The sequence below is a fragment of the Corythoichthys intestinalis genome, chromosome 6, assembly GCF_030265065.1.
Source record: "Corythoichthys intestinalis isolate RoL2023-P3 chromosome 6, ASM3026506v1, whole genome shotgun sequence".
NCBI classification, from domain to species: Eukaryota; Metazoa; Chordata; class Actinopteri; order Syngnathiformes; family Syngnathidae; genus Corythoichthys; species Corythoichthys intestinalis.
The window spans coordinates 15,220,973-15,247,969 of NC_080400.1; the positions used below are offsets into that span (position 1 = coordinate 15,220,973).

Genomic DNA, 26,997 nt, shown 5'->3' on the forward strand with positions numbered 1-26,997 from the left:
CACAAACAGAAATATCCACATTGGTAAGGGCTTGTTTGGCACACTATTTTTGGTGAAAGACGTCAGGCGTCTTGTTTTTATAAAGTCGGGACCACCTGAGTGGCCCCTGCCCTCTTTGCTTTTATGACTACTCATTTGAGATAGGCAAACAATGACACAAGCAATAGATAAAAATATACAAGCTTTGGACTCATAGAACACACTAATTTATCTGTTGGAACAGATAATGCATGTATGCTTTGTTTTTTTAATTTCAATGTTGCTTCTGTTTGTCCTTTTGGAAAATGGAAATATTGGGGTTTCATTTTTGCTTACCTTGGATGTAAATGCAGTCGCCCATTCAGATTAAATAAAAAAAAGCTGAAACAAATTGATTAAGAAGCAGCGTGTGCACTGTATTTACCTACTGTAACAGTATTTCACATTAAATTAATACAAATAAAAAAGATGAGCTCATGTTTCCGCCATAAATAATAAGATCATTGTTGGGGAAAAAAAGACAATTTTAAAAGTTTTTTTCATTTGATAAAATGCAACTATTTCATGGTCATTTTTCGGGGTGTAACAGTACACAAAAATCTCGGTTCGGTACGTACCTCAGTTTTGAGGTCACGGTTTGGTTCAATTTCGGTACAGTTTGAAAACAAAATGCAAAATGGGTATTTAAAGATAATCCAACAACAATTTGCCTTTCAGACCCGACGTATTGGTCAGCTTTCTTTCTGAAAGGAAGAAGAAAAAAGAAGTCCTGTGCTAAGGAGAAAAGCAATCCCAATGACAAATATTTTAACGTGTATTTTACAAATGAAATGCCTGTAGGTTATGCTGTTATATCGTACCTACCAATATTGAGATCAAACCTACGCCCTTGTTTGTAAGTAACAATGAAAACAAAATGGGTGACTATTTCCTTCAAAAATAATGTTTTATTACAGCTTCCTGACTTAACTGTAGTCTACAACTGTATCGATTAATAAGTTTGTTGGCAACTAATTTATTAATCAATTTAATCGATTTTTTTGTTGCAGCCTTATTAAGAAGCTAGTTTAAACAATAAGGTATCCGAAAATTGGCAAAAAATTTCAATTGTTGTTTCCAAAGTCAAGGCAGATTTTTGTTTATGTCCTACTTTGACTTAACAAAATGAAGAAATCTGATCATATTTACAACTAAGAAGTTATATTTATGTTATAATTTCAAGAATTTAGACAAGTTTAAGGTGAAGAAGGTTCTAAACGATTAATTGGTTATCAAAAGAGTTGTCGATTAATTTGCTAATCGATTAGTTGTCGATTAATTGTTGCGCCTCTATTTTGAAGGTAGGCTTTTTTGTTCGGCCGCATTTTTTGGAAGTGATGGAAAACCTTTTTTCTTTTTCTTTTTTTTTTTTCTTTTTTTTTTTTAAAAAAACTGATTTTTGCCTTGTATCTCTGATTTATATTTTCGTAAAGGAGTCTTTAGTTGACAGTCCTTGAAAATACGCTGAAAAACTTCGTGTTGAATAATAAAGTACTGCAGAGATAAGCCTTCCGTTGGCACCCCCCCCCCCCAAGAAAAAGAGGGGAAAAAAAGAATAAATAAATTACATTAACACAAATTGATTTGGGGAAAGAAAAAAAAATGTCTTTAACTCCATATAGGAACCTCAGTGTTTCGACAATAAATCTAAATATAATATAATCATGAAACCATGCAAAAACAGAATCCTTTGCGAATTCGTGACGAAAAATACTCACTTTGCGGCTGCTGCACTAGATCCGCGAGAAAGTTTACCGACGCAAGATGGCCGCTAATTACTTACGTCACCAACTGCGCCTTTAGGCATCTAGCCTTATATATGTGATATCTTTGAGTTGAGTAAAATAGTGATGTGCAGGAGGTGGGCGTGGTTACTCACGCGCAGTATTCAATTGTCTGGGAACGTCAAGTGTTTACAGAAGCCAAAAAAGTTGGGTAACTAGTTTAACCTGTACCGTAATTTTGCGAGAAGCACGCCGAATTTGATGGAGCGTTGGCGGGGCAGAGTGGCTCTGGTCACCGGAGCCTCGGCTGGTATCGGTGCGGCTATTGCCAAAGACTTGGTCCGCTTCGGAATGACAGTTGTGGGCTGCGGCAGGGACGTGGACAAAATAAAGGTTGGTGCCCACCTAAAAGACAATTTTTCGAGAATGCGTCGTGGAGTTTGCTAGGGCATGGTAGATAGCTAGGACAAAAAATATATGATATCATCCAAAAGTACTAAATAAACCTTCAGTAGAACCTTGCTGGATTTGTTGTGTTTTAATTCTGGTCTTGCAACTGCAGAAACCAGTATATGGTGGATCTTTTTCAAGGGAAAAGGGTATACGGTATGTGTGTTCTGTTGTTTTATAGTCACTTTAAATATCAAACCTGCAATGATATAAAAACTTAGGTAAATTTAAAGAGCATACGACACCAGAAAAAAAGTCTTAAATGGCATTATTATGTGAATTAGAATCATATTTTGAGACGATTCGACCATATACAACAATTTAGCAAAGCGCAGATGACGAGAAATTAGTCTTTTAATCTGCCGGTTAGCCACGCCTACAATTATAGGGCTTTAGCGTCCCCAACAGGTGGATGACGTCAGCGGTAGACTAGGCTCATCGGTTTTACTATTCAGCCCATTGAGGGGGAATTGTTCAGAACGAGGAAAACGAGACGAAGAGAGCTGCAAAATGTCATTGTTTCAGTCTCTCTACTCCCAATACTTTTACAGGATATTCTTTTTATCCAAGTATTTTCCCCAATAGCTATATAAATGGCTTGAGAAGGACCAGTCAGCCCGTCGAGGGGGAACTATTCACAATGAGGAAAACGCGACGAAGAGAGCGGCAAAATGTCATTGTTTCTGTCTCTTTACTTCAATATTTTTACAGGATATTCTTTTTACCCAAGTACTTTCCCCAATTGCTAAATAAATGGCATGGTCATGACAAATAACTTGTGCTAAATGGAATATAAAATAATAAAAATCCATTTATTCAAGACGACATGGCAAAATTACTCCATAATGGTCAAAACAGTCGACTTTACCTTTACTGTCACACCTGCCGAACGATATTTTATGACACCTAAATCGGACATATGTCATTTCCCTTCCCCGGCTTCGGAGAATGTAAACAGACCAGAAGGAGTGACAGCTAGCCGACATGCTAACCCGAACCGAGGGATGTTTCAAAGTCTTCGAAGTGGAAAATCACACATAACTAGCCTGGATTATTTGACATGACGACCCGGTTGTCGAGTTTCTTTGCGGATCGGCAAACCGCCCGGCGGAGAGCAATTTACAGTTCGTTCCCTGGAGGAGGGTGGCTGGAATTGTTGTGTAGCTAACGTGCTAACAGCTAACTGCTAATGAGCGTGAGGATAGCTTTTTATATGCCTATCAATGATCAAACGTAAGTAGTCCTTTATTTAAAGGAATTTTATAGTGTTTACTTTGTAATCACTGTATTCGTATTTGACATAATACAAAACAAGATGTTTACTCACTTCCTTGTAAGTCCAATGGTCTCACAGTAAATATCCACGGTGAATGGGAACCTTTTGAAACTCCAAAAAGGCGCATACGCCTCTCCCGCATACAGAATGATTTTTCTGCAGCCGTTTGTCTGGCGTGATGCAAAAAATAAAAGTATTAATCCGCAAAATCAGCTGAATCCTTCGTCCTCATACACAACAGTACACTGTAGCGTGAAGAGGACGTCTTCTACCGTACACGTCACAGCGCCCTCCTCCTCAATGCGAGACCGAAGCCGGAAGTCACTCATTTTCCTGGCGCGGGATTCAAAAAACTAAATAAATATAGCGATCGCTTCCACACACATCCAAGCGGTCCATATCATTCAGGAGCATAAAATACCGCGTGTATTATGAAATAAACATGCTTTTTCGTGTCACAAGCACTTTAAGAGCCATCAAGTCCTTTCAACTTTGTTCAATTTTTGACTTTGAAAATTAAATGCGTAGCGGGACCACTGTTGTAATTATTTACCCGTAAACAAACAGAAATAGAAGGAGCTCTGGGACCAATGTTACATGAAAAAACTCCCAAATTACTATATTTTTGTTGTTGACCTAACTATTACTTTAGCAAAATACAATTCCAACCGAAATTTCATTTTTTTTTTTTTTTGTTATTGTTGTAAAATTAAAATTGTATCTCATATGAAATACAGGCCCCGCCCTTGATTTCTCTTTCATCACCCCGCCCCGTCATAATTTCCAAGCACGCCAGGTAGCTTTGTTTCCTGGCTTTGAGCTTTCCAGGCTAGTACCTCATTATAGTTTCTTCCTCTTAATAAATACATTTTAAAAACTAACTTATACTTAAATTATCTTTGTCTGGTGCTTGATCACAATTAGGGCTGCAGCTATCGATTATTTTAGTAGTCGATTAATCGGTGAAATAGTTAGTTCGAATAATCGAGTAATCAGATAAGGAACATGAAAAATTAAAATACCCGAGCTGAGCCTCAAACGTTATAAAAAAATAAAATAAGGATTTATGTACAACAAAAGAACAATTGGCTAACTTACACAGCAAAAGTCTGCTAGCTTAAATGCTATAAAATGCTAACTTTTTTTTTTTTTTTTTTTTTACAATGCTCTTCACAAATGGTTCGGACACATATTCCCACAGAAAATGGCTAAACATACCTGTAAACTAAATTACCAATGCATTAGAAAACATTAAATCAAACTACTGGTGCACGAGAATTATTGGTCCGATAATTATCGGTCCGATGATAGGACTTATGACATCATCCCGATAAATCCAATAACATTTATAATAGGACTGATAATATGTACTGTTCTGGCTTTACAGTTTACACAGTAGTATGGGAAATCAGTTGACCATTTGCGGGCCATTGCTCCCACCTGCTAGACAGAATAATTCACTGCATCTATTTTTTGTTACAGTAGTTTGTTTCAATCACTTACACACTGTGGTGTCTAGCGGTAGCATTGACAGTCGTGAATGCTTTCTGTTACGGTTCCACCTCGGAAATATATGTAAGTATTTTATGTTTACTATAACATATGGATGTGCAATGTATGTTTACTTCTGTGGTGAAGGGTCATATGTACAGAACTTCATAAATTGTGATATAGAAGCCAGCCAATGCTTTAGTAGCTCAAGCTAGTGTGCTATGCTATACATTTAATAGTTGTGTATATAAGTGTATTGTGCAGTTTGTTGTATATTGAATATTGAATATGTGTATTTTTCTGTTGTACTTTCACAATATTAAGACGAGTGTCTTCCCATAAAAGCAAGAAAAGACCAAGCCTTGTGGTTTATGGAAGTGCATTCATTCTTAGCTGGCTGTCGGGCAGTGCAGAAGTGAAACGCACTGTTTTGTTCATGTCATTATGAAAAATCTGATGAGATCAAAGGCAAATCTATGTTGAATCCACCACTACTTTTTTTTAAACCTCCAGGTGTTCAAAAACTCAGGTTATACATTTTTAAAATTATATATTTATTATCGGTTATCGATATCGGTATCAGCTTTGAGGAGCAGGAAGTTATCGATATCGGTTTCAAAAAATGGATATCGTGCACCCCTAGCTCAAACAAAAACTTAGCTTATGTTGGTCTTAACATGGACCAGCTGAATTCAGCCATGTGAAATGAGGCAGACTAGAGGGCAGTGTAGCCACCCAAATCAATAAAACTCAATGCAAACACTTTCAAAATAAACCATTACAACCCCACTTTAATTAAACGAATACTCGAGGCAGCAAAATTTAATTTGGATCTTTTTTTCTAATCAAATACTCGAGTTAAATCGTGCGGCACTAATCACAATGTGAGAACACTCGGCAAACATAATGAGAGTTGAGAAAGGTGCAAATGTTTTTTCATGATATAAAAACTTTTATTTGTTTATGTAGAAAATAATTTGTTGACTGATACATGCCTTTCGCCCTGATCGCAGTCCATCGCAGCCGAATGTCAGCGTGAAGGCCTCGGGGGCCTACTGGTGCCGATGAAGTGCGACCTGGCCCGCGAGGAAGACATCATGTCCATGTTCAGCGCTATCAAAATGCAGCACAAGGGCGTAGACGTGTGTATCAACAACGCAGGCTTGGCCCACCCGGAGCCCCTGCTGAGCGGCAAGAGCTCAGGCTGGAGGAACATGCTGGATGTAGGTTCACTCCAGCACAGCAAATGCTGATGCATTTGTGTCATTTGTTGTGCGGCAAGAGCTCAGGCTGGAGGAACATGCTGGATGTAGGTTCACTCCAGCACAGCAAATGCTGATGCATTTGTGTCATTTGTTGTTGTTTCCTTGCAGGTCAATGTACTTGCCTTGTCTATATGCTCACGAGAGGCTTATCAGTCCATGAAAGAAAGAAATGTGGACGATGGGCACATTATCAACATCAACAGGTAACACAACTATTTTATCAGTCGCAAGTATGGTGCTACGATGCCAACTGTCTTCAAAGTTGTTTCATTGTTCAATCTTTTGTAAATATTAATAATTAATAGCATTTAACAAAATACAGTACATGTAATAAGATCTTTTGTATTAATTTATTCAGTAATTGTAATCAAGGTAATATTTTTGAATTACTATATCATTTGTTAACATATTTTTTTATTTTAATGACACTTTAACACATAGGGCATTCATTTAACTCATGGGCTGTCATAGACGGTGCTAGACGTCCAATTCATTTTGATTGGAAGATGTTTAAATTTAAATTTAAAAACATTTATTCCATGGTAATATTATAATCATTTTTAATTAACTCAGTGAAATTTGATTGGTTATAAACATTCAGTTTTGTAAACCATTTGTTCCATGCTGTAAATTAATTTAGTTTTTATCATTCGCAATAAATGATTTAAATGTTTCTGCGAGTTTTTTTTTTTTTTTTAAAAGAAAAATCTTCAAAACCTGTTTGTTATATGATTTAACTACTCATTTTGTAGTACGCATGTGCCGGTATGAGATTTTGACGGTATGATAACCTTAAGCAAAAATACAGCGGTTTCACGGTATTGAAATTATAGCTCCAAAATGTGTTATTTTGGGACGTATGGGTTAAAAAAAATTTCCATTGGACAGGATTTTTAAATTTTTCACAACATATTGCCAAATTGAAATGAATTAATATGTTAAAATGAATACATAAAATAACAAAAAATGAATAAAATTGAAATAAATATAACTTATAGACCTCTTATAGAACTTATAGTACTCAATTAGCGGACCACGGTCCACGACCGGACCACGGCACACCTCTCTGCGGACCCACAGATGAACGAAAAAAAACGAAAAAAAAACAAATTTTTTTCAGCATACATCATTTGTATGATTCGCCGCTCTATCACTATGTGCTACTATTCTATCGCTAAATTCTGTTTCATTTTTAGTCAAACATCTTCCATGTTCTCACTTCTGTTGTCATCTCTATGACAACGATGCGCTGATTGGCTGAGAGTTTGTTTAGATGCACTGATTGGCTGAAAGAGCGTGCATGGATGCGCTGATTGGCTGAGAGAGCCTGCATGCTACTAGCTAGCGTGGACGGACCGCAGCAGTGTCAGCAACCTTGAACACGAGTCGCACCCGGCACTTTGCAATCTGTTTGTGCATGCTGTCGTGCACTTTATTTTTCATTCAAGAACGTGAGTCATACTGTGAGCAAATTTGATTGATTGATTTATTTCCCCGTGTTATACCCCGGCCAGACCCCGGCGCTCTTGCTACATGCGGGCAACGTTCAAGATCACAAAGTTAAGCAACGTTCACTAACACCACACATGCCACCAGTAGAAGATCGAATCTAACAAAATGGCATGCTCAAAGTTGACCAAGAGAAGAAAAGTGGACAACGAAAATTGCCGTTTCAATGAAGAATGGACTGACAAATATGCGTCCATTTTACCAAGTGCAAGTACCAAACCTATGTGCTTAATATGCTTAAAGACGGTTGCTCTGATAAAAAAGTGAAAATGTGAAACGCCATTATGTTAAAGAGAACAGCTCTTTTGAAGATAAGTTTCCTCCTAAATCGGAATTGAGAAGGCAAGAAATTACCAGGTTGAAGCAGTCATATTAAGAGTCAAGCAAGGTTATTGTAAAATCTTAAGACAAAACAAGAAATTGCAACGGAGTGCTCACTCAGAGTGTCGTGGGTGTTGGCCAAACATAAGAAGGCGTTCTCTGATGGAGGGTGCATGACTGAAGTGATGGCAGCAATGTTCAAAGGGAAAGAAAAGGAGGAAATGACAACAAAAATCAAATCTCACTCTCAGATTTATCAACCACAAGACGCACTGAAGTACTGGCTGATGATGTGAGTAAACAGCTTTGTGACCCCCAAATGCCACGCTTGAATGTGGATATTCAGCTCATCAACATTGAATAAATGTTGATCCTACAAATGTTGAGGCACAGGTGACGCAGAAGACTGTTTCGAGGCGGTCTGTCCAACTTTTGATGCCGCATAGAGAGTTTTAGCCTCAGATGAAAACCAACTAGCTGTGGCGGCTAGCTTTAAACTGGCGTCGGGCACTGCGTCCAGCGTTTTGTCCGAGGTCTGCAAAGCCCTCCAGCCCGATTTGTTTGCCGTGTTCTATAAACAGCCAGGTGGAAGCCATAGCAGATTTCTGGCGTCAATGGAACTTCCCAAACTGCGTTGGAAGCCTTGATGTTAACGTTATCATAAAAGCACCGAGGCACTCTCAATCAGTGATGATGTATCGTGTGTGAACTGTCTGTTGTTGAAACTGAAACATTAAAACAACTCTTTTGACACCAAACCTGTGCTTTATTCATCATATACTTGAAGTGTGACACGTAAATAAGTCACAGGCTCACAGCAAACAGATGTACATAATAAATTAAAGATGCACGATAATAATGGTTACCGATAGTTATCGGCCGATAATGGCAATTATGAGGTCACACCGATAATCCAGATTAAAAACAAAATTCAACCGATAATGCAATCTAGAGCTGAAACGAATACTCGAGCAACTCGAGTAACTCGAGTTTAAAAAGTGATCCGAGTAATGTTATTAGTGATGCACGATAATACATTTTTCAACCGATATCGATAACGGATAATTTCCTGCCCCTTGCACCCGATAACCGATAATGTCACGCCGATAATTCTATTCAAATATGTATGTAAAATTTTAAAGTATACAAAGATCAAATTTTACTGTGCAAAAATGTAATTTAGTGCTATTTTTTTCTACATCAAATGTGAACAAGTAGTAAATTCTAACATCTAAACAATGGCAATGACATTTTGTAATGCTACGCTTTTGGCAACAATTACTTAGAGAATAAACACCTAAGTTGCACAAAAATGCCTTTAAAAGTAAGCCGTTCCTAACATATATCACATTACTACACTGCAAAAACTCCTCCTTAAAACTAGCAGAATTGGACAAAACTGTTGATTGCGCACATTTGGAGGCTAAATCAAGTATATAATTATCGGTTGAATTTTGTTTTATCTGGATTATCTGTGTGACGTCATAATTGCAATTATCGGCCGATAATTATCGGTTACCGATATTATCGTGCATCTCTAAATTTTATTCACCTCGAGGAATCGTTTAATTTTGCCAGCTCTAAGCATCACGTTTTGCCCGGACTACTTTTAGTGCGGGACAACCCGCTGACATCACGTGCGTAGAGGAAGAAGCAATAAAAAAAAAAAAAAAAAAATTTAAACTTACCGCAGCTGACAGCCGCTACAAACTACGCCGATGTTGCTAAAAACTATGCCCGCATGATGCTAGTTTGGTAGCAGGTAGTGTCCGATGCGTCTCATAGATATCGCATGCATTTAAGACTAGATGCTAAATGACAGACTCGGCCGCGCCTGGGCAGCGTTGGTAAACAGCCGCCATCTTTAAGCAGTAGACTTCTCATCGCTAATAAATATAACGTTACTGTCACTCATTAATATAACGTTAGCCCTTCGGAGGGTTAGGTTTCTATTGATTATGACCACTGCCGATGTGTGGCTAACGTGTTTTACATACAGGCTTTATTTAATCTGTAAAAACACAGCGCTGTAGAGTGATATGGGTGTAAAATTAAAACATAATAAAGCTAACTGTCAGTTTTAGCTCAGTAGTCATTACTGAATAAATGTGCTCCAATACAGCAGGTATCATACATTTATTTTAAACACTGCAAAAACTCAAAATCCTACCAGTACTTACAGTTTAGACTAACTTAAAACTTAACTAAAACTTTTTTAAAAAACTTGACACAAATGGAAATTAAATTGAAACACGTGGGAAAAACACGTAGCTTTCAAGTGATGTGTGTTATCAAGCGTAATTACGTTTTTATGTAAGCAATTTTTTTTTTAATAAGATCTAGAAGTTTTTTGAGTGAAAGCATTGAATTTTTTTTCTAGTCACATCTTAGATGCAATTGTTGGCTGTTTTCAACAATGTACATCGAAAATAAAGACATTGATGGACTAAAAATGGTTCAATATCGGATTAAATGTCTTTTTCTCTCATGTATATTTATAATTGCCCTTTACCTAAAAAAAGAAAAATTACTCGATTATTCGATCGAATTTTCAGTCGATTACTCGATTACTAAAATATTCAATAGCTGCAGCCCTAATGCAATGTGATAAATATATACTCGGTTTAGCCTCCAAATGTGTGCATTCGATGTTTTGTCTCAACCAATACCTAAAAGCATTTTTGTGCAATTAAGTATTTACTTTGTAAATATTAATATTAATTCATTTTAGAATTTACTACTTGTTCTCATTTGGTGTGGAAAAAGTAGCAATAAATTCTATTTTTGCACAGTAACATTTGCTCTTGTGTATAATTTAAAATTGTATATAGTAAATCTTTAATAGAATTATCGTCTTGACATTATCGGTTATCGGCTGGGAGGAGGAGGAAATTACTAGTTATCGGTATCAGTTGAAAAATGCATTATCGTGCATCACTACAATAAATGAAGAAGGGCACCAACCAAAAATACGGTATAAAGTGGTAAAAACCTGGCAGTTTTTGGCCGACTGGGTCACCGCTTCATGTGGCCACTCGATTCCGAACACACACAAGTCTCGGTGGTCTTTCCATTTTTTTATTCAATCGCTGACCTTTCCATTTGGCAATCTTAATGATGTCATGACGAGACTTGCTCTTCGGTGATACTCCCGTCGGCTTGGTCCATTTTTGCGTGTACAATGCCGGTGATTTTGAGCTGAACCGGAAACAACAGTCTGAGCGGACCAATCACAGTCCTTTTCCGTCACGTCATCTGTGTCGACGTGACGCCAGGGTTTGAAAAATCAATAGGACCGCGTTAGGCTACAGCGCAGGGTCCTAAATCGGGTCTTCCTTGAAGGCGCAGGTTTGACGCGGAAGTATAACTCGGCCTTAATGGGGAGCGAGAGTTAAAAGACGGAGTGCGTGTGTATGACTCATGTATTATTATTTACACATTATAAACACACACCCCCACAGCCTTTCAACAGAGAAAGTCGCCAGAGAGAAAATACACCTCAGGCTGTATTATGAAAATGTTATTTTGAACAGATGTTTACAATGGCGGAAGACTTTACAAAAGTACGCTTATAGTGAGGAATCAAGTTAGCCGTCTTGGCATGCTAGCCATGTTAATAGCCTCGTTAACAAGCCTACGTTATAGTATTTGTTTTACCGTCGCTAGACACACGAAACACGCTGGAGTGAACTCCCGTAGCTGGTGGGAAACGTTCATGACAGCATTTGCCGACCTTTAATTTTGTATAAAGTGATGGATGATGGTCACGTTAATGTGAAATTATGTTGGAGGCGTAGTCTGCTGTCCTTCCTCTTCTAAGCCGTGGCCGTCTGTTTCTTTTCGGTAGCCGAAATTCTCCCATACTAGACTAGACTTTTTTCAAGAGTTTTTGAAAAAGCTCAGGTGTAGTTTCAACAGCAACAGCAGTGTCATCGGCAGAGCAACAACCAGAGGGGCAGGGGTGAGCGCTGCCGCTCCAAGCCATTTCTCGCTTCATTTTGGGGACATAGAAAATAGCTAATACCGTATTACGGTATGACGGAAAATTTTAGTGGTTTTGAAACCGTGACGTTTTCATACCACGGTCTTCTATGCCACGGTAAACCTTGAAAGCGGTAACCGGCACATGCCTTCTTTTCCTTTATGACACCTAGTGTGGGGAGAACAAGTATTTGATACACTGCCGATTTTGCTGGTTTTCCCACTTGCAAAGCATGTAGAGGTCTGTAATTTGTATCATAAGTTCTCTTTAACTGTGAGGGACGGAATCTAATACAAATAACCAGAAAATCACGTTGTATGATTTTTAAATAATAAATTTGCATTTAGTTGCATGAAATAAGTATTTGATACATCACAAAAATCGAACTTAATATTTGGTACAGAAACCTTTGTTTGCTATTACAGATACCAAACGTTTTTTTGGAGTCCTTGACAAGGTTTGCACACACTGCAGCAGGGATTTTGGCCCACTCCTCCATGCAGATCTTCTCCAGAGCCTTCAGGTTTCGGGGCTGCTGCCGGGCAACACGGACTTTCAGCTCCCTCCATAGATTTTCTATCGGGTTCAGATCTGGTAACTGGCTAGGCCACTCCAGGACCTTATGATGCTTCTTACGGTACCACTCTTTAGTTGCCTTGGCTGTGTGCTTTGGGTCGTTGTCATGCTGGAAGACCCAGCCACGACCCATCGTCAGGGCTCTCACTGAAGGAAAGAGGTTGTCAGCCAAGATCTGGCGATACATAGCCTCATCCATCCTCCCCTCAATACGGTGCAGTCGTCCTGTACCCTTGGCAGAGAAGCAGCCCAAAAAAGTGATGTTTCATGGTTGGGATGGTGTTCTTGGGGTTGTACGCATCCTTCTTTTTCCTCCAAACACGACGAGCCGAGTTTAGACCAAAAAGTTCAATTTTGGTCTCATCCGACCACATGACCTTCTCCCATTGCTCCTCTGGATCATCCAGATGGTCAGTGGCAAACTTCAGACGTGTCTGGACATGCACTGGCTTCGGCAGCGGGACCTTGCGTGCGCTGTAGGATTTTAATCCATGACGGCGTAATGTGTTTCCGATTATTTTCTTCGAGACTGTGGTTCCAGCTCTCTTCAGGTCATTGACCAGGTCCTGCCGTGTAGTTCTGGGCTGATCGCTCACCTTCCTCATGATCAGTGATGCCCCACGAGGTGAGATCTTGCATGGAGCCCCAGAACGAGGCAGATTGACCGTCAACTTGAACTTCTTCCATTTTCTAATAATCGCTCCAACAGTTGTTCCCTTCTCACCAAGCTGCTTGCTTATTTTCCTGTAGCCCATCCCAGCCTTGTGCAGGTCTATTATTTTATCCCTGATGTCCTTACACAGCTCTTTGGTCTTGGCCATTGTGGAGAGGTTGGAGTTTGTTTGAGCGTGTGAACAGGTGTCTTTTATACAGGTAACAAGTTCAAACAGATGCAGTTACTTTCGGTAATGAGTGGAGAACAGGAGGGGTTCTTAAAAAAGAACTAAGAGCCGAAATATATACTAGTTGGTAATGTATGAAATACTTATTTCATGCAGTTAAATACAGATTTATTATTTAAAAATTATACAATGTGATTTTCTGGATTTTTGTATTAGATTCCGTCCCTCACAGTTGAAGAGAACTTATGATACAAATTACAGACCTCTACATGGCTTGCAAGTGGGAAAACCAGCAAAATCGGCAGTGTATCAAATACTTGTTCTCCCCACTGTATGTTACAGTTTGTGGTACCACTTTGGCATTGTGCGCAGCAAATGTGACTTGTGTTGTTGTGTCACAGCATGGCCGGTCATCGCGTGGTTCCAAGCAGCGACGTGCATTTCTACTCCGCCACCAAGTTTGCAGTGACAGCGCTGACGGAGGCCTTGAGGCAGGAACTGCTCGCGGCCAACACCCATATAAGAGCCTCGGTACCACTCGCACTTGGGCTCATTTTTTTTCTGAAAATTCATTGTGTTGTCTGAGTTCGAGTTCCTTGTCCTTTGTTAGTGTATATCTCCCGGTCTCGTGGAGACAGAATTCTTTCATCGGCTCAACGACGGTGATGCTGAAAAAGCAGCTGCCGTGTACTCCACTTATAAGGTAATGTTACTATTCTTTTAAATAAACTTAAAGGGCTGGCTGTGAATGATCATGCTTTATAGTGCTGGTGACATCACGATTAAGCCTGTCGCGATTTGCAATTAGCCAATAACTCGCATGGTAAATAAAAACAAGGTAGGCAGCCCTTTTCATTTTTGTCATAATCTTTTGGGCGAATATACTTATTAGTCTTCGTGACATTTTCAGGCATGAAAATGGGTCAGGGGTTAAAAAGCTGAGAAGGGTGTGGAGGAAATACACTCACTGGCCACTATATTAGGTACACCTGTCCAACTGCTCGTGAACACTTAATTTCTAATCAGCCAATCACATGGCGGCAACTCAGTGCATTTAGGCATTTAGACATGGTTTAAGACAATCTCTTGCAGTTCAAACCGGGCATCAGTATGGGGAAGAAAGGTGATTTGAGTGACTTTGAACACGGCATGGTTGTTGGTGCCAGAAGGGCTGGTCTGAGGATTTCAGAAACTGCTGATCTACTGGGATTTTCACGCACAACCATCTCTAGGGTTTACAGAGAATGGTCCGAAAAAGAAAAAATATCCAGTGAGCGGCAGTTCTGTGGGCGGAAATGCCTTGTTGATGCCAGAGGTCAGAGGAGAATGGCCAGACTGGTTCGAGCTGATAGAAAGGCAACAGTGACTCAAATAACCACCCGTTACAACCAAGGTAGGCAGAAGAGCATCTCTTAACGCACAGTACGTCGAACTTTGAGGCAGATGGGCTACAGCAGCAGAAGACCACGCCGGGTGCCACTCCTTTCAACTAAGAACAGGAAACTGAGGCTACAGTTTGCACAAGCTCATCGAAATTGGACAATAGAAGATTGGAAAAACGTTGCCTGGTCTGATGAGTCTCAATTTCTGCTGCGACATTCGGATGGTAGGGTCAGAATTTGGCGTCAACAACATGAAAGCATGGATCCATCCTGCCTTGTATCAACGGTTCAGGCTGGTGGTGGTGGTGTAATAGTGTGGGTAATATTTTCTTGGCACTCTTTGGGCGCCTTTGTACCAATTGAGCATCGTTGGAATGCCACAGCCTACCTGAGTATTGTTGCTGAACATGTCCATCCCTTTATTACCACAATGTACCCAACTTCTGATGGCAACTTTCAGCAGGATAATGCGCCATGTCATAAAGCTGGAATCATCTCAGACTGGTTTCTTGAACATGACAATGAGTTCACTGTACTCAAATGGCCTCCACAGTCACCAGATCTTAATCCAATAGAGCATCTTTGGGATGTGGTGGAACGGGAGATTCGCATCATGGATGTGCAGCCGACCAATCTGCACCAACTGTGTGATGCCATCATGTCAATATGGACCAAACTCTCCGAGGAATGCTTCCAACACCTTGTTGAATCTATGCCACGAAGAATTGAGGCAGTTCTGAAGGCTAATGGGGGTCCAACCCGTTACTAGCATGGTGTACCTAATAAAGTGGCCGGTGGGTGTATGTTCCGGTACACTGTATTTTTTAAATTATACAGTGTATCACAAAAGTGAGTACATCCCTTGCATTTCTGCAGATATTTAAGTATATCTTTTCATGGGACAGCACTGACAAAATGACACTTTGACGCAATGTAAAGTAGTCTGTGTGTAGCTTATATAATAGGGTTAGGGTTTAGGGTTAGTTTACTTTCCCCTAAAACTAACTCAAAATATAGCCATTAGTATCTAAACCCCTGGCAACAAAAGTGAGTACACCCCTTAATGAAAGTTGTCGATATTAGTTGTCAACTGATAATATTTTGTGTGGCCACCACTATTATCCAGAACTGCCTTTCCTCTCCTGCACACGGAGTTGACCAGAGCTTCACAGGTTGCCACTGGAATGCATTTCCACTCCTCCATGATGACATTGCTGAGCTGCCAGATATTGGAGACTTTGCGCACCTCCACCTTAGGCTTGAGAATCCCCCAAAGATGTTCTATTGGGTTAAAGTCTGGAGACATTCTTGGCCAGTCCATCATCTTTACCCTCAGTCTCTTCAGTAAAGAACTGGTCATCTTGGAGGTGTGTTTGGGGTCATTGTCTTCCTGGAACACTGCTCTGCGACCCAATTTCTGGAGGGAGAGGATCATGCTCTGCTCCAGTACATGTTGGAGTTCATGTTTCCCTCAATGGAATGTAACTCTCCAACACCTGGTGTTATACTTATATAGCGCTTTTCCACCTTTCAAGCTGCTCAAAGTGCTTTACACTACATCGCCATCTACCTACTGCAAGGCAGTAGGTAGTTTAGGCAGAGAATCGAACCCACAACCTCTGGGTTGGGGGACAACTACTCTACCATTGAGCCACGCCACCCTGCAGCACTCCTGCAGCCCCAGACCATGATATACCCACCACCATGCTTAACTGTAGGCATGACACACTTATCTTTGTACTCCTCACCTGTTAGCCGCCACACATGCTTGAGACCACCGGAACCAAACAAATTTATCTTCCTCTCATCAGACCATAGGACATGGTTTCAGTAATCAATGTGCTTTGTTGACATGTCTTCAGCAAGCTGTTTGCGGGCTTTCTTGTGTACCGTCTTCAGAAGAGGCTTCCTTGGGTGACAGCCATGCACACCAATTTGATGTAGAGACCGGCGTATGGTCTGAACACTAACAGGCTGACCCCGACCTCTTCAATCTCTAAAGCAATGCTGACAGCACTCCTGCAAAGATCTGTCAAAGAAGGCATTTGGATGTGACGCTCAGCACATGCGCTCAGCTTCTATGGACAAACAACCCAAAGCCTGTTCTGATTGGACCCTGCTCTTTTAAAACGCTTGATGATCTTACCCATTGTGCAGCAGCTCAGTTTCAGGGTGTTGGCAATCTTCTTGTAGCCTTGGCCATCTTCATGTATACGTCTTTTAAGGTCCTAAGAGAGTTCTTTGCCATGTGGTGCCATGTTGAAGCTTTCAATGACCAGTATGAGATGGTGTGAGAGCTGCACTACAAATTTGAACACACCTGCTCCCTATGCACAACTGGGCCTAGTAACACTAATGAGTCACATGACATTTTGGACTGAAAATGACAAGCAGTACTCAATGTGGACATTTAGGGATGTAGTTTCTAAGGGGTGGACTCACTTTTCTTGCCAGGGGTTTAGATATTAATGGCTATATTTTGAGTTATTTCGAGGGAAAACTAAATTAACTATATTATATAAGCTGCACACAGACTACTTTTCATTGTGTCAAAGTGTCATTTTGTCAGTGATGTCACATGAAAAAATATACTTAAATATCTGCAGAAATGCGAGGGGTGTACTCACTTTTGTGATACATTGTACTTTAATTGAAAAAAAACATGTCTTATATGTATATCTTTCCAATGCTAAATCTGAATAAAAACATTGAACACACAAAGAATACCTACAGTGGGGCAAATAAGTATTTAGTCAACCACCAATTGTGCAAGTTCTCCTACTTGAAAAGATTAGAGAGGCCTGTAATTGTCAACATGGGTAAACCTCAACTATGAGAGAAAGAATGTGGCAATAAAAAAAAGTAAATCACATTTTAAAGAATTTATTTCCAAATTGGAGTGGAAAATAAGTATTTGGTCACCTACAAATAAGCAAGATTTCTGCCTGTCAAAGAGGTCTAACTTCTTCTAACGAGGCTCCACTCGTTACCTGTATTAATGGCACCTGTTTTAACTCATTATCGGTATAAAAGACACCTGTCCACAACTCAGTCACACTCCAAACTCCACTATGGCCAAGACCAAAGAGCTGTCGAAGGACACCAGAAACAAAATTGTAGACCTGCACCAGGCTGGTAAGACTGAATCTGCAATAGATAAAACGCTTGGCGTAAAGAAATCAACTGTGGGAGCAATGATTAAAAAATGGAAGACATACAAGACCACTGATAATCTCCCTCGATCTGGGGCTCCATGCAAGATCTCACCCCATGGCGTCAAAATGATAACAAGAACGGTGAGCAAAAAAATCCCAGAAAAACACGGGGGGACCAAGTGAATGACCTGGGACCACAGTAACAAAGGCTACTATCACTAACACAATGCACCGCCAGGGACTCAAATCCTGCACTGCCAGACGTGTCCCCCTGCTGAAGAAAGTACACGTCTGCGGTTCGCTAGAGAGCATTTGGATGATCCAGAAGAGGACTGGGAGAATGTGTTATGGTCAGATGAAACCAAAATAGAACTTTTTGGTAGAAACACAGGTTCTCGTGTTTGGAGGAGAAAGAATACTGAATTGCGTCTGATGAACACCATACCCACTGTGAAGCATGGGGGTGGAAACCTCATGCTTTAGGGCTATTTTTCTGCAAAGGGACCAGGACAACTGATCTGTGTAAAGGAAAGAATGAATGGGGCCACGTATCGAGAGATCTTGAGTGAAAATCTCCTTCCATCAGCAAGGGCATTGAAGATGAGACGTGGCTGGGTCTTTCAGCATGACAATGATCCCAAACACACAGCCAGAGCAACAAAGGAGTGGCTTCGTAAGAAACATTTCAAGGTCCTGTAGTGGTCTAGCCAGTCTCCAGATCTCAACCCTATAAAAAAATCTGTGAGGGAGTTGAAAGTCCGTGTTGCCCAACGACAGCGCCAAAAAATCACTGCTCGAGAGGAGATCTGCATGGAGGAGTGGGCCAAAATACCCGCAACAGTGTGTGAAAAGCTTGTGAAGAGTTACAGAAAACGTTTGGCCTCCTTTATTGCCAACAAAGGGTACATAACAAAGTATTGAGATGAACTTTTGGTATTGACCAAATACTTATTTTCCACCACGAAACTGCAAATAAATTCTTTAAAAATCAAACAATGTGATTTTCTGTTTTTTTTTTTTTTTTTTCCACATTCTGTCTCTCATGGTTGAGGTTTCCCCATGTTAACAATTACAGGCCTCTCTAATATTTTCAAGTGGGAGAACTTTGCACAATTAGTGGTTGACTAAATACTTATTTGCCCCACTGTATATATATTCTTGGTGGGAGGCACTACTTTGCGGTTTTTCATTTGTCGCGGCGAGTTCTGGTCCCCAATTACCACGAAAACGAGGGATCACATTTTACCGATGTAGAATATTCCATCGTCGTCATTGGCAGCCAGTGAATTATTGCTGCATAGAATTTTGACATGATTGTTCCATCTCCAGGCACTGAAAGCCAAAGATGTTGCTGATGCAGTCACTTATGTCCTCAGCGCCCCTCCACACGTGCAGGTGTGTTCAACCTTCGCTCTTTAAAGCATAATTTAAGGAGATAAACGATCAGATGTCTCTTTTTGTTGTTGTTTCCAGATTGGAGATGTTCAGATCAGACACCAGGAACAGTGGTTTTAGCCTCTGTTCACTTCAAGCTAAAAGGTCATTTTTTAGATAATTTTTTTACCCTTCATTAAGTTGCTAAAAATGAATATCAACATAAAGTTGAAAAAAATCCCTTCTTCAGATAAGATAGGTGTGGCTGAAGAACACAGGAAATTCTTTCAAGCATACAGTACCATATCTTTATTAATGACACGTTGATTACTTTATGAGGTCTTATTCAAGGAAAAAAAAGGGACCATTGGACCTTGTTAGCATTGATAAGGTCCAAAAAGTGGACTGAATGCACAGAAAAATATTAGGGCTGTCAAACGATTAAAATTTTTAATCGAGTTAATTACAGCTTAAAAATTAATTAATAGTACTTAATCGCAATTAATCGCATTCAAACCATCTATAAAATATGCCATATTTTTCTGTAAATTATATATATATTCTGTAAAATAAATTGTTGTAATGGAAAGATAAGACACAAGATGGATATATACATTCAACATACGGTACATAAGGACTGTAGTGGGCATTTCACTCTACTGTCATTTAAATCTGTCTATGCTGTCCTCACTCCGAAGCGTCTACTTTTTCCAAAGCTAGACAGCTAGTGAACGACGCCTTAACAATCAGACTTCTTCCTTTTTCATCTGATTTATTAATAAAATGGCCTCAAACCACTGTCCTCTTTAGACCGTAGTGAAACTACAATAAAAAAGTACACAAGCATTGGATTAGCTACAACGTTAGCTTAGCACGCTATACAGGTTCACTAAACATAAACAAAAAGCGTCTCATACAAAAAATATAACATTTCGCTTACTAACATAATATGTACATTCTTTACAACAACCATACTTACGGACAAATCTTGTCCAAGGATCATATAAGCACAACATTACAACGTGGGCGTCAGCCCGAGACGTCGTGCAGCCATATTGAACTGGCAAGAAAGCAATAAACCATGTCGCAAAGCGACCACAAGAGTTCGCTGTTAGACAGCACAAAAAACCTTGCTGTAAAACTTACCAAAAGGCAGAATACTGTCTGAGCGGGACATGTGCGTTAATTGCGTCAAATATTTTAACGTGATTAATTTTAAAAATTAATTACCGTGCGTTAACGCGATAATTTTGACAGCCTTAAAAAATATTGTTCATTCCCATCTTTAATCGTTAAAAAACAACATTGTTATGCGTCTTTGGTAGTGAATGAGTTAAATGTTGCTTTTATTTTAAATCTGGGACTCTCCATGTTAAAGGGACTAAAGCAGTGCTTCTCAATTATTTTCTGTTAATGTCCTTCAAGAATTTAAACTAGGGATGATCCGATAACGTGATCGGAAATCGGGCCGATCGCGCCATTTTTCAGAGGATGGGAATTGGGTGAAAAGAATAATGTTTTTGATTTAAAAAATATATGTTTTTCTGCTTCATGCTCTTACACCCTCTCACTCTCACTCCTGCTGCTTTTCATGGTCAGCAGGCAGCCGGAGTTTGCTTGTTAAAGTTAACAATGATTGACTGGCATTGAAGCTTTGATCTTGCCAGAAAAGCTTGTTAGCACTACCTTCAAAGCCCTGAATGTGTCAATCATCGTTTAGCTTGTTAAACACTGGAGGTAGTGTGCTGTGGCAACTCATTGTGTGTGTGTCAGCGGCTGTTCTCAGCAGCGTGGACCGATTTATATGGACTCACTTAATGAAGCATTTAATAAAGACGAGCATTTTTCTACGTTGTTTTTGTTTCAATAGAATTCACATCATGAAGGCGGCACGGTGGTTGAACAAAACTTTTTTTTTTTTTTTCCGGTATTGGATCGGGACTCAGAATCAAAAATATGTGATCGGAACATCCCTCATTTAAACAGTGCTTTCCTGACATACCTGTCTCTTAAAAGTTGTATTGGGTTCATTTTGCCTACACTTATAGATTAGTCAAATTGTTCTTTTATCCCTGACAATAGTTGGTGGTTTAATCACCTGACATGTTTCGTCAAACACTTCCGCCTTTGTAAAGCTTCAGAGACTATTATCAAATCCACTAAAAAGAAAGAAAAAATTACATTTATTGTTTAATCTATTACGCACATATCTATATTTGCCGTCATCGCTAGAAAGGAAATGTCGTTGGTTTGCGCATGCGCAGTAGCAATCCGTTGCGATCCAGTAGCCAGTTACGATCGGGTAGTGACACATGCGGTGCTGGCAGCACTGCAATTGTGTCAGATAATGCTCAATTTCACCCAGAAAATGATTGCAATTACAAATGCTTTGGTAGTAATATCTTCATTTATTTTGCTTGCAATGAAAAAACACAAAGAGAATGAAAAAACAATTCAAATCATTATCATTGTACTCAAAACTTAAAAAATGGGCCGGACAAAAGTATTGGCACCCTCAGCCTAATACTTGGTAGCATAACCTTTAGACAAAATAACTGCGAACAACCGCTTCCGGTATCCATCAATGACTTTCTTACAATGCTCTGCTGGAATGTTAGACCATTGTTCTTTGGCCAACTGCTGCAGGTCTCTGAGATTTGAAGGGTGCCTTCTCCAAACTGCCATTTTCAGATCTCTCCACAGGTGTTCTATGGGATTCAGGTCTGGACTCATTGCTGGCCACTTTTGAGGTCTCCAGTGCTTTCTCTCAAACCATTTTCTAGTGCTTTTTGAAGTGTGTTTTGGGTCATTGTTCTGCTGGAAGACCCATGACCTCTGAGGGAGACCCAGCTTTCTCACACTGGGCCCTACATTATGCTGCAAAATTTGTTGGTAGTCTTCAGACTTCATAATGCCATGCACACGGTCAAGCAGTCCAGTGCCAGAGGAAGCAAAGCAACCCCGAAACATCAGAGAACCTCCACTATGTCTGACTGTGGGGACCGTGTTCTTTTCTTTGAAGGCCTGTTTTTTTCCCCTATAAACTCTATGTTAATGCCTTTTCCCAAAAAGCTCTACTTTTGTCTCATCTGACCTGAGAACATTCTTCCAAAACGTTTTTGGCTTTCTCAGATAAGTTTTGGCAAACTCCAGCCTGACTTTTTCATGTCTCTGGGTCAGAAGTGGCGTCTTCCCGGGTATCCTACCATAGAGTCTCTTTTCATTCAGACGCCGACGGATAGTACGGGTTGACCCTGTTGTACCCTCGGACCGCAGGACAGCTTGAACTTGTTTGGATGTTAGTCGAGGTTCGTAATCCACCATCCGCACAATCTTTCGTTGAAATCTCTCGTCAATTCTTCTTTTCCGTCCACATCTAGGGAGGTTAGCCACAGTGCCATGGGCTTTACACTCATTGATGGCATTTCACACTGTAGACACAGAAACATCCAGGTCTTTGGAGATGGACTTGTAACCTTGAGATTTCCCATGCTTCCTCACAATTTTGCTTCTAAAGTCCTCAGACAGTTCTTTGGTCTTTTTTTCCTCCATGCTCAATGTGGTACACACAAGTACACAAGAAAGAGGTTGAGTCAACTTCAATCCATTTTAACTGGCTGCAAGTGTGATTTATTTATTGCCACCACCTGTTATTTGCCACAGGTAAGTAACAGGTACTGTTTATTACACAAGCATGATATGATTTTTTCAAAGGGTGTCAATACTTTTGTCTGGCCCATTTTTGGAGTTCTGTGTAAAATGATAATGATTTTAAAAATGTTTTCATTCTCTTTTGTGTTTTTTCATTGCAAGCTAAATAAATGAATCTATGTGGCCAGCAATGAGTCCAGACCTGAATCCCATAGAACACCTGTGAAGAGATCTGAAAATGGCAGTTTGGAGAAGGCACCCTTCAAATCTCAGAGACCTGGAGCAGTTGGCCAAAGAAGAATGGTCTAAAATTCCAGCAGAGCGTTGTAAGAATCTCACTTATGGATACCGGAAGCAGCTGTTCAGTTATTTTTTCTTAAGGTTGTGCTACCAAGTATTAGGCCGAGGGTGCCAATACTTTTGTCCAGTCCATTTTTGGAGTTTTGTGAAAAATGATCGGGATTAAAAAAAAAAAAAATCATCCTCTTTTGTGTTTTTTCATTGCAAGCAAAATAAGTAAAGATATTCCTACCAACGCATTTGTAATTGCAATCATTTTCTGGGAGAGATTGAGCATTATCTGACAGAATTGCAGGGGTGCCAGTACTTTTGGCCAGCACTGTATCTCTTGATCTTTGCTGTACGTGCTTTTTAGTGCAGAAATACTGCACACACACTAAAAATGAGAGTGCCACTGCCACCCACTGAGTGGATGTGCACTTACACTTTATTCTCGTGCAAAAAAGTATGTTCCCTGAGGTCCCTGAGGGGGGGTGTGCACAGCTATTTGAGAAGGACTGGACTAAAGGGACCATTTAATGGGTTTAACATTGGCACTCATGTACGTCTTCATGTAATATGTCAACACACAAATAAAGCCCTCTAAAATACCAGTTTGAGTGATTTTTGTGAAGTGTGTGTGAAGTTTTTTTTTTTTTTTTTTCTGATGGTTTTCTGTTCTTGGAAAAGCTTATTGTTGAAATATTTTCCCAGGCTGAAGTAGGTATGAGATGGACAAACAAAATTTTCACATTTCCTTGCAGTTCTCAGACATTTCAGCGACGTCAAGATAAACCTTTTCCAATGTAAAGGTTGTCTCCATTTAATTTAACATCACACCACTACACCACAAGATTAGGGGTTTTGTGTCATTATTTACAGATTGCTCCAAAAGGTTAATGATAATTAAACCCAATTTCATTTTCCTGAGCAAAAAAAAACATAATGTGACTTAATGTGCAAGTATGCGTCAGTAAGGAGTATTAGTCATATGAATGTTCCTTTCTTGGCTTAGCATATTCTGCCTGTGTGAACCTCTCCAAAGTCAACTGCACGTAGGGTTGCCAACCGTCCACTGAAAAACGGAATTGTCCCGTATTCATAAACCAAAGTACATGTCTCATATTAAGCTTACAAGGTATCCGCTTTGTCCCATATTATCATGAAAATCGGTGCTTTTCAAGAATATGTAGGGGAACACATTCCCCCACCTCTCCTGCTTTCTGACCAATGAGCTGACAGAACAATGACAATCTCATTGGTCAAGGAGTTACTATCGCTTGCCATGAGGAAAACAGACGACAACATAAGAGTGTGGGAGATAAGAAGTTTGAGTGAAATATGAGTAAAAAGCATGTTCAAAATGATCATTTGTTTTCTTGTTCTTCTTTGTGTTATATGTATTGTGTTGTTTTGAAATCACTTCAATAAAAAAAAAAAAAATAAATAAAGTCTTAGAAAAAAAGGTTTTGAATGTGAAAAAATATTTGGGACTCAAAAATTTGCATTTGAGCGCTTAATTTTTCATTGAAAATGTTTTCTTTGATGCAATCCTTTTTGTGTTTGGGCCGATTTATGGGTAGGACATACGTGTCTAAATTATTTAATCCCCAAAAAAGTTGCTTCAATCAAAAAAAGATTCATTTGCAAAAATAAAATTGCCCTCACCTAAAAATAATATATATAGCCTATATGTATATATATACTGTATATATATATATATATATATATATATATATATATATACAGTATATATATATATATATATATATATATATATATTTTTTTTTTTTTTTTTTTTTTTTTTTTTTTTTGATTGAAGTGTCCCATTTTTTTGAAGAGCAAAAAGTTTTGAACATTTTTTTGAAAAAGTTTAAAAGGTACTTTTTTTGGGGGGGGGGGGGGGGGGTTGAGTCATTTTGAGACAAATATTGCGCTTTGCTATTGGTCAGACATGTTTGAGTGACAAGTGGCTACGCCAATGGCGTAAGCCTTAAAAGCTTGATGAAGCAAGAATCATGGCTACCACTCGCCGAGCTGGCTCCATAAAAAAAAGAAAAGAAAAATAGTTTTAATTTTTTAGTTGTTAGTTTAAAATTGATTTTTCCATTCAAACACATTTTTTGATTGAAGTATTCGATTGAAGTTGATTTTTTCATTGAAAATATATATTTTGATTGAAGCAACGGTTTTTTTTTTTTAATAATAAAGACACAAATCTACCTCCATAGTGTCATTTCTTGCTTAGTTACTGTACTTTTTGGACTGTAAGTCTCAGTTTTTTTTCATAGTTTGGCTGTGGCCGCGACTTGTACTCTGGAGCGACTTATAAGTGAAATTATTAACACTTTAATATATCATTTCACATGTTATATTGGTGTTTTGGAGTGACGCTGATGGTTTGGTAAACTTGTTAGCATGTTCTTTATGCTATAGTTATCTGAATAACTCTTAACAGCTATGTTACGTTAACATATCGGCCACGTTTCCATTTAGTTGGTCATGCATCATGTAACATTATCATACAGTAGAGTTATTCCAAATCTTGTTCTCTATTGTATTTTTATTTTGAAATGCCTTCTATATTTTGGATTTTATCAAGTAAATTTCCCCCAAAAATGTGACTTATACTCCGGTGCGACTTATTTTTCCTCTTCATTGTGCATTTTTGGGCTGGTGCCACTTATACTCAGGTGCGACTTATAGTCCAAAAAATACAGTAATTGTTTTTTAAATGCTTATATTAGGGGAAAAATGTTGTGATAACCAGTGTTGGGAGTAACGCCGTAATAAATAACGCCGTTACGTAACGGCGTTATTTTTTCAGTAACGGGGTAATCTAACTAATTACTTTTTCCGCCGTTACCGTTACTGACAGTCAAAAGCGGTGTGTTACTTACTCTGAATAAATTGAAGAAACTACCAGCCGTGTCGAGTCGACTCTCTGTTCTGTTGATTTGTCATCCAAGACTTGGGGTGCGTTCAGGCCCGAGAACAGCGCACGTACTTCTGACTACAAGCTGTTTGTCCCTGCTCATTCAATTAGACAATGCTTTCCAAAGTTTGGTAACGTTTCTGTGTTTGCGACACCTGATGCTAGCCACGTTCCCATCTCCCACTGTCAGCCAGCAATAATTCTGCTTCCATCTTGAGGACGGCAGACGCTTTGAAGGTGACGTGAATTGGCGGAAAACGAGTCTACCTGAATGCCCCTCGAGAGATGCGATGGAAGTGATTGTGATTGGCTGAGGGTTAGAGTCATGTGTCATGATAAGCCAATCAGAGCCGGTGATTTCACAAGCAAACTGGAACAGCGGGTGCGGCAAACACATACACGCAAAACAGATGCACAGGGTCGGGATGGCAGAGCATTCAGAAGAAAAATTGTCCTTTAAGAGGTGGAGATATAGACACTATTTCAAGTTTGTCGAAATTAAAGGAAAAAACCTGCATGTAATGTGTAATTCATGTCCCGGGGCAAAGCTTTTGTCGACATCTGTGGTAAGCAATTCAAATCTGCTGAAGCACCTAACAAGTTAACTACTTGTCTGTTTTTCTCTATTCTACTGACTCGAATACTGCTCAGAAAATTTCAAATTCTTTGACATACAACAAGTTCTTTTTAAAGTAACGGAAATGGTTACTTTCCCTGGTTACCAGTTACTTTTACAATAGAGTAATTCAGTTACTAACTCAGTTACT

At 39.4% G+C, this 26,997-nt stretch overlaps 2 protein-coding genes across 6 annotated transcripts in view; one reads left to right on the forward strand and one right to left on the reverse strand.

The window, feature by feature from the left end:
* LOC130917983 (carbonic anhydrase 4-like) overlaps positions 1 to 26,389 on the reverse strand; it is a 40,484-nt gene extending 14,095 nt beyond the window's left edge. The window contains exon 1 of one of the 4 annotated variants that reach the window (XM_057839795.1): positions 26,196 to 26,389. Coding sequence is in view for 1 of the 4 variants with exons in the window: in XM_057839794.1 (XP_057695777.1) it covers position 26,196 (1 nt within the window). In the remaining 3 variants the exon portion in view is untranslated. Of the gene's footprint in view, positions 1 to 1,897; positions 2,127 to 26,195 lie in introns of those variants that run through there. The other 3 variants (XM_057839794.1, XM_057839797.1, XM_057839796.1) reach the window with 3 other exon arrangements.
* On the forward strand, positions 1,911 to 23,315 carry LOC130917982 (dehydrogenase/reductase SDR family member 11-like). 2 transcript variants are annotated; one of them, XM_057839792.1, is made up of 8 exons: positions 1,911 to 2,135; positions 5,973 to 6,182; positions 6,333 to 6,427; positions 13,856 to 13,985; positions 14,065 to 14,157; positions 19,321 to 19,386; positions 19,465 to 19,530; positions 23,179 to 23,315. In XM_057839792.1, exons 1-7 carry the CDS (start codon positions 2,004 to 2,006, stop codon positions 19,504 to 19,506), a joined length of 768 nt encoding a protein of 255 aa, XP_057695775.1. In that variant the 5' UTR covers positions 1,911 to 2,003; the 3' UTR covers positions 19,507 to 19,530; positions 23,179 to 23,315. The 2 variants fall into 2 exon arrangements, with proteins under 2 accessions (XP_057695775.1, XP_057695774.1); XM_057839791.1 differs by lacking the exon at positions 23,179 to 23,315 and having other exon boundaries at positions 19,465 to 21,753.
* Positions 26,390 to 26,997: the final 608 nt, after the last annotated feature.

Excerpts from the sequence above, each read along its gene's own strand:
- LOC130917982 (XM_057839792.1), top strand. The coding sequence starts at position 2,004 with ATGGAGCGTTGGCGGGGCAGAGTGGCTCTGGTCACCGGAGCCTCGGCT. Across the intron at positions 2,136-5,972 it reads GGGACGTGGACAAAATAAAG|TCCATCGCAGCCGAATGTCA; the intron begins GTTGGTGCCCAC and ends CCCTGATCGCAG. Across the intron at positions 19,387-19,464 it reads GCGCCCCTCCACACGTGCAG|ATTGGAGATGTTCAGATCAG; the intron begins GTGTGTTCAACC and ends TGTTGTTTCCAG.